Source organism: Piliocolobus tephrosceles, chromosome 17 (genome assembly GCF_002776525.5).
Source record: "Piliocolobus tephrosceles isolate RC106 chromosome 17, ASM277652v3, whole genome shotgun sequence".
In the NCBI taxonomy this organism is placed as follows: domain Eukaryota; kingdom Metazoa; phylum Chordata; class Mammalia; order Primates; family Cercopithecidae; genus Piliocolobus; species Piliocolobus tephrosceles.
Window position 1 is genome coordinate 33,005,453 of NC_045450.1, and position 12,991 is coordinate 33,018,443.

The following is a 12,991-nucleotide window of genomic DNA, read 5'->3' on the forward strand; positions in this document are numbered from 1 at the left end:
TTGTCAACTGTTTTGCCTTAAATCTTCATGTTCAATCCATCGGCATATTCTCTTGAAGCTACAATCAAACACAGCTTGACAGCACCTGCTCCTATTCTAAGTCATCACTTGTTGCCTGGACAACTGCAACCACCTCCTGACTGGCCTCCCTGCTTTTGATCTTAAATCCTTGTATTCCATTCTCCACATTGCAGCCAAAATGAACTTTTGAAAACATAAGCTAGATAATATTATTCCTCAACTTAATCTCTCCCATGGCTTCCATCAGGTTTAGATTAAGACCCAAACTCTTTACCAGAGCCTACATAGCCCTCTATAACCGGACTCTGCCCACCTTATTGCAACTGGAACCACTAGGTCTCAAGCTCAGACATTCCAAGAACAGGTTCCTCAAACACCATAAATTCATTCTAGCCACAGGGTCTTTGCAAGTGCTGCTTTTTAACTGTGCCCTTGACCCCTACCCCCTAATCTTTGCATTGATCTATGCTTTCTCATAGTGCAGGGCTCAGTTCAAATGCCATCTTTTCAGAGGCCTTCTCTGACCATCTAAAAGGCTTATTACTATCCAGAAATATTTTCCTTATTTCTTTCCTTGCTTATTGTTTGTTTTTCCCACTAGAATGTCAGCTTCATGAAAGTAGAAATCCTGTTTGTCTTATTCCCTGATCTATATCCCATTACCTAGAATAGTGTCCAGCACATCATAGGTGTTCAAAAAACATTTTCAGTGAATGTTTATTGAAATGAATATTAAGCAATGTGAAAATGATGTTCAGTGAATGAATGAAAGAAGGTGAGATCCTGTCAAACAAAGAGCTTCAGGTAGGAGCTTCCAAGTTTCTACATGTATGTCTCTCCCAGAGCACCTAGCAACCTGATTTCTCTTTCCCTTATCTGTTGCACACATATAAACACACAGTTCTGTCTGCCGTACCTCATACTCAGATTTCTATGGGTCTGTTCCCCTGGCTGAGAGATGCTTGAGAGTAGGACCTTGTTTTGGGACCTGTCTATACCTCCGCAGTTAGCTCAGGGCCTGGCACCGAGAAGTCCCTCAACAAATAACTCTTGATACGAATGGACTTTCAATTCCTTCTGGAATTCTGAAAGCACTGCTGGACTTCTTATTTCTTATTGGAGAAAATATTCCACCTGCAACCTAAGGCCAAACCCAAGTCAAATCTCAACATGCAGAAATGGTCAAATTCAAAACAATTCAAGCAAAAAAAAAAAAAAAAAACCAAAACCCATAATATTATTGGATTAGAATCCATAAAAACTAGGCCAAGCGCCGTGGCTCACGCCTGTAATCCCAGCACTTTGGGAGGCCGAGGCGGACGGATCACAAGTTCAGGAGATTGAGACCATCCTGGCTAACACGGTGAAACTCCATCTCTACTAAAACTACAAAAAATTAGCCAGGCATGGTGGCAGGAGTCTGTAGTCCCAGCTACTCGGGAGGCTGAGGCAGAAGAATGGCATGAACCCAGGAGGCAGAGCTTGCAGTGAGCCGAGAACGCACCACTGCATTCCAGCCTGGGTGACAGAGTGAGACTCCATCTCAAAAAAAAAAAAAAAAAAAATCCATAAAAACTAAATATCTATGAGACCATACTAACATTAAAAAGTAATTGAGTAAGTAAATAAATGGGGTAAATGGAATAGCCCTTTCTTACAGGAGAATTCTAAATAAGAAATGTAAAATTACACCTACAATCACCTGATCTTCAACAAACTTGATAAAAACAAGCAATGGGGAAAGGATTCCCAATTTAATAAATGGTGCTGGGAGAACTGGCTAGCCATATGCAGAAAATTGAAACTGGATCCCTTCTTACACCTTATACAAAAATTAACTTAAGATGGATTAAAGCCTTAAATGTAAAACCCAAAACTATAAAAACTCTAGAAGGTCCAGGCAAGGTGGCTCACGCCTGTAATTCCCAGGACTTTGGGAGGCCGAGGTGGGCGGATCACGAGGTCAGGAGATTGAGAGCATCCTGGCTAACATGGTGAAACCCCCATTTCTACCAAAAATACAAAAAATTACCTGGGCGTGGTGGCAGGTGCGTGTAGTCCCAGCTACTCGGGAGGCTGAGGCAGGACAACGGCGTGAACCCAGCAGGCGGAGCTTGTAGTGAGCCGAGATCACGCCACTGCACTCCAGCCTGGGTGACACAGCGAGACTCTGCCCCCCTACACACACACACGCACGCACACACACACACACACACCCCTCTAGAAGAAAATCTAGGTAATACCATTCAGGACATAGGCACGGGCAAACATTTCACGATGAAAACAACAAAAGCAATTGCAACAAAAGCAAAAATTGACAAATGGGATCTAATTAAACTAAAGAGCTTCTGCACAGCAAAAGAAACTACTAGCAGAGTGAACAGACAACCTACAGACAATCTACAGAATGGAAGAAAAATTTTGCAATCTATCCATCTGACAAAGGTCTAATATCCAGAGTCTACAAGGAACTTAAACAAATTTACAAGAAAAAAAACAAACAACCCCATTGGGCAAAGGACATGAACAGACACTTCTCAAAAGAAGATATTCATGTGGCCAACAAACATGAAAAAAAGCTCAACATCACTGATCATTAGAGAAATGCAAGTCAAAACCACAGTGAGATGCCATCTCACACCAGTCAGAATGGCAATTATTAAAAAGTCAAGAAACAACAGATGCTGGCAAAATTGCAGAGAAAAAGGAATGCTTTTACACTGTTAGTGACAATGTAAATTAGTTCAACCATTGCGGAAGACAGTATGGCAATTCCTCAAAGATCTAGAAGCAGAAATACCATTTGACCCAGCAATCCCATTACTGGGTATATACCCAAAGGAATATAAATCACTATTTTAAAGATACATTCACACGTAAGTTCACTGCAGCACTATTCACAATAGCGAAGACATGGAATCAACCTAAATGCCCATCAACAATAGACTGGATAAAGAAAACATGGTACATACACACCATGGAATACTATGCAGCCATGAAAAGGAATGAGATTATGTCCTTTGCAGGGACATGGATGGAGCTGGAAGTTGTTACCCTCAGCAAACTAATACAGGATCAGAAACCCAAACACTGCATGTTCTTACTTAGAAGTGGAAGCTGAAGGATGAGAACACATGGTCACACGGAACAACATAATGGAGTCTAATGGGGGCAGGGGTAGGGGAAGACAGAGCATCGGGAAGAATAGCTAATGGATGTTGGGCTTAATACCTAGGTTATGGATTGATCTGTGCAGCAAACCACCATGGCACATGTTTACCTAGGTAACAAACCTACACATCTGCACATGTACCCTAGAATCTAAAAATTAGGTTGGTGCAAAAGTAATTGCGGTTTCTTGCCATTACTTTTGCATCAACCTAATAAAAGTTGAAGGAAAAATAAATAAATAAATGTAAAATTATCTCCTTACACAATACTTACTAATTACAAAGAGAAAAATAGTAAATTACAGTGAACAAATCTGGCAGATACCACCTTCACCAAGTAGTCAAGATTCAAACCATCATTAATAAGACATTTCACCATCATATATCACATGGCCACAACATCACTTGTTTTTGTTTTTTGAGACAGTTTTGCTCTTGATGCCCAAGCCAGAGTGCAATGGCTTGATCTCGGCTCATTGCAACCTCTGCCTCCTGGGTTCAAGCAATTCTCCTGCCTCAGCCTCCCAAGTAGCTGGGATTACAGGCATGCACCACCATGCCTAGCTAATTTTTTGTATTTTTAGTAGAAACGGGATTTCACCATGTTAGCCAGGCTGGTCTCAAACTCCTGACCTCAGATGATCTGCCCACCTTGGCCTCCCAAAGTGCTGGGATTACAGGCTTGAGCCGCTGCACCCGGCCCACAACATCTCTTTCATGGTATTTGGTCCCAAAATGCATACCATTGATCTAATTATGAGAAACAGTAGATAAACTCGAATTGAATGAACTTCTACAAAATAACTGACTGATATCCTTTAAAAGTATCAAGGTTTTCCCACTGCTCAATGAAATAAAAGAGGACACAAATGGAAGAACATTCCATGCTCATGGATAGGAAGAATCAATATCGTGAAAATGGCCATACTGCCCAAGGTAATTTATAGATTCAGTGCCATCCCCATCAAGCTACCAACGGCTTTCTTCATAGAATTGGAAAAATCTACTTTAAAGTTCATATGGAACCCAAAAAGAGCTTGCATTGCCAAGACAATCCTAAGCCAAAAGAACAAAGCTGGAGGCATCACACTACCTGACTTCAAACTATACTACAAGGCTATGGTAACCAAAACAGCATGGTATGGGTACCAAAACAGAGATACAGACCAATGGAACAGAACAGAGCCCTCAGAAATAATACCACACATCTACAAGCATCTGATCTCTGACAAACCTGACAGAAACAAGAAATGGGGAAAGGACTCCCTATTTAATAAATGGTGCTGGGAAAACTGGCTAGCCATATGTAGAAAAGTAAAACTGGATCCCTCCCTTACACCTTATACAAAAATTAATTCAAGATGGATTAAAGACTTAAATGTTAGACCTAAAACCATAAAAACCCTAGAAGAAAACCTAGGCAATACCAGTCAGTACATAGCCATGGGTAAGGACTTCATGACTAAAACACCAAAAGGAATGGCAACAAAGGCCAAAATTGACAAATGGGATCTAATTAAACTGAAGAGCACAGCAAAAGAAACTACCACCAGAGTGAACAGGTAACCTACAGAATGGGAGAAAATTTTTGCAATCTACCCATCTAACAAAGGGCTAATATCCAGAATCTACAAAGAACTTAAACAAATTTACAAGAAAAAATCAACCAACCCCATCAAAAAGTGGGCAAAAGACATGAAAAGACACTTTTCAAAAGAAGACATTTATACAGCCAACAGACACATGAAAAACTGCTCATTATCACTGGCCATCAGAGAAATGCAAATCAAAACCACAATGAGATACCATCTCACACCAGTGAGAATGGCAGTCATTAAAAAGTCAGGAAACAACAGGTGCTGGAGAGGATGTGGAGAAATAGGAACACTTTTACACTGTTGGTGGACTATAAACCAGTTCAACCATTGTGGAAGACAGTGTGGTGATTCTTCAAGTGACTAGAACTAGAAATACCATTTGACCCAGCCATCCCATTACTGGGTATATACCCAAAGGATTATAAATCATGCTGCTATAAAGACACAAGCATACATATGTTTATTGTGGCACTATTCACAATAGCAAAGACTTGGAACTAACGCAAATATCCATAAATGACAGACTGGATTAAGAAAATGTGGCACATATACACCATGGAACACTATGCAGCCATAAAAAAGGATGAGCTCATGTCCTTTGTAGGGACATGGATGAAGCTGGAAACCATCATTCTGAGCAAACTATCCCAAGGACAAAAAACCAAACATCGCATGTTCTCACTCATAGGTGGGAAATGAACAATGAGAACACTTGGACACAGGGTGGGGGGAAGGGGGAAGGATAGCATTAGGTGATATACCTAATGTGAATGACCAGTTAATGGGTGCTGCACATGTATACATATGTAACAAACCTGCACGTTGTGCACATGTACCCTGGAACTTAGAGTATAATAAAAATAAAATAAAATAAAAAACAGAAAAAAATACAATAAAAGTATCAACGTTTTAAAGAAAAAAAAAATTGAGGAATTGCCAGAGATTAAAGAACACCCAGGAGATTTTACAACAAAATAAAGAGTGGGATCCTGAATATTGGATCCTGGACCAGATCCAATGAAGTACATTAGTGGGAAAACTGAGGTCTACCGGTTAAACGATAGTAATGTTAATTTTCTGGTTTTGACAGTTGAACTATGATTATGTAAGATGATAACAGACGAAACTGGGTGAAAGGTATATAAGAACCCTTTGCTGTAGTTTTGTACATCTAAAATCAATTCCGGCCGGGCATGTTGGCTCACGCATGTAATCCCAGCACTTTGGGAGGCCGAGGTGGACGGATCACTTGAGGTCAGCTATTAGAGACCAGCCTGGCCAACATGGTGAAATCCCCTCCCTACTAAAAACACAACAATTAGCTGGGTGTGTTGGCGGGCATCTGTAATCCCAGCTACTTAGGAGGCTGAGGCAGGAGAAACGCTTGAACCCAGGAGGCGGAGGCTGCAAGGCGCGGATATCGCGCCATTGCACTCAAGCCTCGGCGACAAGCGAGAATCTGTCTCAAAATAAATAAATAGCGCAAATCAAAAGTTAAAAACTCTTCAAGTATATATAAAAAAATTGAAAAAAGTTAAACACACTTCAAGTATACACAATTCAAATAAGATCATCCTTCTAAATATATTCTGTAAGTGAGGCGAAGGTCGCCGCACGCTTGAGTGCACCTCTTTTCCTAGAGGTAACACGCGCAAGTCTTATCGGGAGGCTCTGCGAGAGAGCAGCGCGAAGCGATGGCTTCTGGGCCCGGGGGCGGACCGTATCGCGTAGCCGGAAGCGGGGGCGCGGAGGCGGGTCTGAGGTTTGGTAGCTGCGGCGCAGGCGGCGGGCAGCTGTGTGTCTTGCTCCTTTTGACAGCCCCTAGTGCGAACGGCTGCCACCATGTCATCAGTGAGCCCCATCCAGATCCCCAGCCGCCTCCCGTTGCTGCTCACCCACGAGGGCGTCTTGCTGCCCGGCTCCACCATGCGCACCAGCGTGGACTCGGCCCGCAACCTGCAGCTCGTGCGGAACCGCCTGCTAAAGGGCACGTCGCTGCAGAGCACCATCCTGGGCGTCATTCCCAACACACCTGACCCCGCCAGCGACGCGCAGGACCTACCGCCGCTGCACAGGTAGGCCTGGCTGCCCCCGCGGCGGCGGCGGCGGGCGGCGCAGCCTCTTCCGGGGACCCGGGCCCAGGCCACGGCCTGTCTTGAGCGCGAGGCTCGGTTCGGCACGGCCTTCGCGGCTCGGTTCCGCCTCTCCGGTGCTATCAAATGCAAAATGGGGATGACAGATACCTACCCCATGACCCTGAATGAGATCGTTCATGAAGTAGTGGCTGATACCTGGTGAAACTACACGGTTCCCTGCTGCTCTGAATGATTTAATTTGAATCCTCTTTCCGCCCCTCAATTCCTCGCTTTCGGTCTTCAGCCTCCTAGGCCAGTGCTTCAGGCCCTTTCTTTCTCCCCGATGATCTCTGCCTTCACTTTCCTTCGCTTTTCGCCTTTCTCCCCACTGCCGTTTCCTCCTATCCGCCTCACCCATTATTTTTGTCCGCTGAGACATTCCCTGCTCCGTAAGTTTTAACTTTTTTTGTTTCATTCCTAAACTGCACTATTTGTGGGTGCCTTCTATACTCCTTGTCACCCTTTTCCTTCTCCCCCTAATACTTCTGTTTCCTATTGTAAAGGGTCTTTTGTGCTCACGTTTTCGCTGGTTCCCCCTTTCTGGAACTTTCCTAGCTTCTCACCTCTGCTTCTTTGCTCATATCATTTCTTAGGCCCCAGGCTTACTACTGTATTGCCCAGTACCGTCGCCTTATTGGTGTGACTTTCGGTGAGAGCCTTAACCTCTGTTTCTTTTAGTCTATAGTTTGGAAACTGACAACATCCATCTCTTAGGCATGTTATGAAGAATAAATTGAATAATGTGTATATTCAGCTTTGCACCATGCTTGATGGATGACTGTGCTGTCCAGTACTGTGTAGTGCATGTGGCTTGTCAAATTGAGTTGCTAGATTTGCCAGATGTCCTGGTTTGCTGGGATTGTTTTAGTATTGAAAGTCCTATGTTTCAGCCCCTCCGTCCCAAGGAAACCAGGAGGTTGGTCACCCTAAATGTGCTGTAAGTGCACAGTACACACCAGATTTTGAAAAATCTTTTTGATTAATACATTTTATATAGATTAAATGTTGGAATGGCAATGTTTTGAGTACTTGGGGTTAATGTTAAGATTTCCGCTGTTTTTCCTTTATAATGTGGCCACTAAAATTTTATATGTGGCCCACATTATATTTTTATTGGATAATGCTGGTATGTAGTATACTCTCAACAAGTATCTTCAAACTCACCTCCCAAGCACCCGCCTCCTATTCCTAACTCTACTGGAGGTGTTGTGTTTTCAGTTTAGAGCTTCTCCTTTCCTGGCAGTTATCACTCATTTTTAAATTAGGGGTTCCTGACTCTGAATGGATTTCCAGAGGGTTAGACATGCCTTATTTTTCCTCAAAATCTTGTGACTATGTACATTTTTTTTTTAGGCAAATCTTTTGCTTTCTTCAGTTCTCAAAGGAGACGGGTACCTCCCCCGCACCCCCATTAAAAGAAAGCAAAACAAAACAACAAAGACCGACAAACCTTCCACAACAGCCCAGTATTCATTTATGTTGTAAAAGCCTTGATTTTCTCAAGCATGGAAAATATTTTGGCTCCCATCTGACCTGCTTTGGTTATTGCCTGAGTGAAACTGGTCACATTCCAAGTTTCAGTACTCTTTGATAAATTGTATTGGATTCCAGTTTCCCAACATGTGACCCTACTCCTTCTGCTTACTTTTCCCAAATTTTTTTGCCTTCTGCGCCCAGGCACTTAGTTCCCTGTCTAGGCAAGCATGGTCATGATTAGACTTTGCGTTTTCTTTCGCCTGTACATATGTATTGATTAACCACGGGCACACTGTGAACTTGAAAAGTCGATTTAGTCACATTTTAAGTTTCACTATTTGTTGGTATTATTCTGGCAAGATTTTGGAGGGTTTTTATTATTTATTCATTCATTTATTTTTTGAGACAGAGTCTGATTCTGTCTCCTCGGCCAAAGTGCAATGGCGTGATCATAGCCCACTGCAACCTTGAACTCCTGGGCTCAAGTGATCCTCCTGCCTCAGCTTCTGGAGTGGCTGGGACTACAGGTGTGCACCACTATACCCAGCTAAATTTTAAATTTTTTGTAGCGATGGGGGTCTCACTATGTTGTCTAGGCTGGTCTTGAACTCCTGGACTCAAGCTATCCCCTGCTTTGGCCTCTGGAGTAGCTGGGTACTATAGGCAAGCGCCACCATACCCTTCAGGTTTTTAATTTATTTTATGAAAATCCCTCCAAAACAACAATCCTCAATTCTCCTGCTTGAAAGTAATCACTAATAATCAGATACTGTGTGATCTGATCCTTGATGTTCATATTATTGCCTTTAACTGAGTAGCAATGTTAAAATTTAATCATTTAAATTAGAAAACATACATTGAAAAGTATTCATAGAAGTCCAGCATTGTAAGAACTCATCGGACCATCTAGTTATCCTAGAAGTATTGTTTGCTACTTAAAAAGCCTATGTGGAAAGGTTGTACCATATTCCTTGGTAATAATTTCCGATGTCTTTTTTTCTCTAATATGGCCTTTAAAACACTCTACAAGCTTTAATAATACCAATACTGAGTTATCCATAGCATTAGTCTGTTTCCATGCACAAATCTGTCCTTCCCCAGTTACCTGCTTTTCCGTATGGTAGCCCAGAGGCGAGAAGAGGGACTCTGTTCCTATTTCTTGTTTCCTTTACACCATCCAGGTGACACTGGCCACAACCTTCAAGGAGCAGCAGAAGTGATTTGCTCCCAGCGTTCTTTGCCACACAGAGTGGCAGGGTTAGATAATTTAAAATTTAATCATTTAAATTAGAAAGCATAAATTGAAAAGTCTTCATAGAATTCCAGCATTATAAGAACTCATCAGACCATCTAGTTATCCTAGAAGTATTGTTTGCTACTTTAAAAGCCTATGTGGAAAGGTTGTACCATATTCCTTGGTAATAGTTTCCAATGTCTTTTTTTTCTCTAATATGGCCTTTAAACCACTCTACTTAAAAAAAAAAAAAAGAAAAAAAAAGGCTTTAATAATACCAATACTGAGTTATTCATAGCATTAGTCTGTTTCCATGCACAAATCTGTCCTTCCCCAGTTACCTGCTTTTCCGTATGGTAGCCCAGAGGCGAGATGAGGGGCTCTGTTCCTGTCTCTTGTTTCCTTTACACCATCCAGGTGACACTGGATGCAGCCTTCAAGGAGCAGCAGAAGTAACTTGCTCCCAGCGTTCTTTGCCACACAGAGTGGCAGGGTTAGATGTTGACTTACCGCTGCCGCTTCCTTGGTGGTTTTAAGTAGCACAGTCCCTTTCTGCACATTAGTGTGCAGGCATGTTACCTGTAGGAGCCTTTTTAAAGGAGGAGCTTTGGACTTGTCCTGCAGTATAGAACTTGGCTGGCATGCTGACCTAGGGCACCCTGCGTTTTTCTGCTTAGTTGAACTGCATTTTTAGTGCCTCCTGAGTGACCCATTGTTTTCTTAGTGAAAAGGGTCATAATTTAGCACTGCCTATACAATATCCTTTCAAGCATTTCAAGGTGGTCATCCAGCCTTCTTCCAAATTTACACTCTTCAGGGTACATGGCTTCATTTCCTCAGAGTGCCGACTTCTCAGTCCCCCTCTTTGTTGGCTTGCTTCTTATCAGTAAGAACCCAGCTAAGTTTCATTGGCATTTATCTAACAAGTTATTAATGCCTTATTTATAACAGGTGCACAATTTCATAAGTTGGATCAGTTCTTCGTCCATACATTATTCCTATTTGTATTCTTAGAATTCTTAGACATTCAAGAAATATTACCTGGTAATGGTAAAATTTTAAAATTTAATCTATTATATTAGATTTTCCTAAATCTTCATTGACTCTTCTTAAGGAAGATATATGATACACTAGTGGTATTTCTTGAATTTAGAAATGAAGTTTTAAGAAAGAGTGAGAGGCTGGCTACAGTGGCTCATGCCTGTAATCTCAGCACTTTGGAAGGTCGAGGCAGGAAGATCACTTGAGGCCGAGAGTTCAAGACAGCCAGGCAACATAGGAAGACCCTGTCTCTACCAAAAAAAAAAAAAATTAGCCAGGCATGGTGGCACATGCCTGTAATCCTAGCTATTTGGGGATGCTGAGGTGGGAGGATTGCCTGAGATGGGGAGGTCTAGGCTGCAGTGAGCCGTGGTTGTGCCACTACACTCCAGCCTGGGTGACAGAATGAGACCCTGTTTCAAAAAACAAAAAATGAAGTACAGATGTGGTCTCCCTGTGTTGACCAGACTGGTGTCAAACTTATGGGCTCAAGTGAGCCTTCTGCCTCAGTCTCCCAAAGTGTTAGGATTACAGGCATGAGCCACCATGCCTGGTCTATGTTTATAATTCTTGTAGGTACAAGTGGAACCTATTGTCCATTTGATGGGAAAAAAGTAAAATTTGTCTTAAAATATAATTAAGGAACTCTTAATTTATTAACTTTATCTTTTAAATTTAAGTTGATTTATTAAATTTATTTCTATTAAATTTTCTTGTAACCATGTATAACTAAGTTGTTCTACTTTTATTTTTTTGAGACAGGGTCTCACTCTGTTACCCATGCTGGTGCCATGGTGCCATCTCGGCTCACTGCAACCTCTGCCTGCCAGGTTCAAGTGATCCTCCCACCTCAGCCTCCTGAGTGTCTGGGACTACAGGCATGTGCCACCATGTCCAGCTATTTTTTTTTTTGGTAGAAATGGGGTTTTGCCATGTTGCTCAAGCTGGTTTTGAACTCCTGAGCCCAAGCGATACACTTGCGTTGGCCTCCCAAAGTGCTGGGATTATAGGTGTGAGCCACCATGCCATGTTCTACCTTTTTGAATCTCATTTACTCACTTGTAATAAGGAAATAATACTACCTTCTTCATGGGGTGAAAGGAGGTATAAAATGAAGTATACATATGAAAGCCTTTTGAAACTGCAAAGCATTCTAAACCTATATCCAAATGGATAGTTTTAAATGTAGATTTTCACAAAAGGGGATTAAAGAGAGTAGTGGGGAGGCCCCATATTATTCCAACATGGGCTGAACTGAACTAGCATCATTGCCGGAAGGTCTTGGAAGATTAAAGATTCCAAGAAAAATGAAGGGCTTTGAGTAAAAAAAAAATTTAAAAAGTGGCTGGGCCTGGTGTCATGTGCCTGTAGTCCCACCTGCTCCTGATGCTGAGGCGGGAGGATTACTTGAGCCCAGGTGATTGAAGCTGCAGTGAGCTGTAATCGCATCATTGCACTCCAGCTTGGGTGACAAAGCAAGATTCTGTCTATAGGAAAAAAAAAAAAAAAAGCAAGTGCTGGGCATATAGGCCGGAATTAAATATTTACATAATATCCTCATCTTGGAAAACTGCTTTTTCCAGTAGTGCTGCTTTTAGATTTTCCCACTACTGCAGTTGATGGTTCTTAAATGTTTGGACCTCTTATATTATTTAGGTCAGTTTCCAAATTATACAAATTATTAAGCGTTGTAGTCAGACCTCATTTGAATTAAAACAATATTTTGCAAACTCTGAGGGTAGATTTGAGTTAGGATTTGGATTAAAACATTATCTTACAAACTCTGAGGGTAAATTTGAGTTAGGAGTTTCAAAACTTCTTTGAATAATATCATAGTTAGGATGTGGATTTATGGAGCTACTAGCTAAAGGGAAGGACACCAATCGTTGGGATGTATAAGTTTGGATCTGTTGCAAAATTAAAATGCTGCCTTTTGAGCATACCTAATAATGCACATATAATGGAAGAGCCAGAATTTTTAGAAAAATGACTGACTTGAGGCTGGGCACAGTGGCTCATGCCTGTAATCCCAGCACTTTGGGAGGCCGAGGCGGGCGGATCACAAGGTCAGGAGATCGAGACCATCCTGGCTAACATGGTGAAACCCCGTCTCCACTAAAAAATACAAAAAAAAAAAAAAAAAATTAGCCAGACGTGGCAGGCACCTGTAGTCCCAGCTACTCGGGAGGCTGAGGCAGGAGAATGGTGTGAACCGGGAGGCGGAGCTTGCAGTGAGCCGAGATCGCACCACTGCACTCCAGCCTGGGCGATAGAGCGAGACTCTGTCTCAAAAAAAAAAAAAAAAAAAAAAAAAAA

At 42.1% G+C, this 12,991-nt stretch overlaps 2 protein-coding genes across 3 annotated transcripts in view; one reads left to right on the plus strand and one right to left on the minus strand.

Moving 5' to 3' along the window:
* Nucleotides 1-10,202, minus strand: part of ABCC11 (ATP binding cassette subfamily C member 11) — an 82,283-nt gene extending 72,081 nt beyond the window's left edge. The window contains exon 1 of the mRNA XM_026456890.2: nt 9,976-10,202. The gene's annotated coding sequence lies outside the window, so the exon portion shown is untranslated. The remainder of the gene's footprint in view (nt 1-9,975) is intronic.
* Nucleotides 6,410-12,991, plus strand: part of LONP2 (lon peptidase 2, peroxisomal) — a 110,009-nt gene continuing 103,427 nt past the window's right edge. For both annotated transcript variants that reach the window (XM_023189613.1, XM_023189614.1), the window contains exon 1: nt 6,410-6,864. In XM_023189613.1, the coding sequence (XP_023045381.1) occupies nt 6,632-6,864 (233 nt within the window). In that variant the 5' untranslated portion in view covers nt 6,410-6,631. The remainder of the gene's footprint in view (nt 6,865-12,991) is intronic.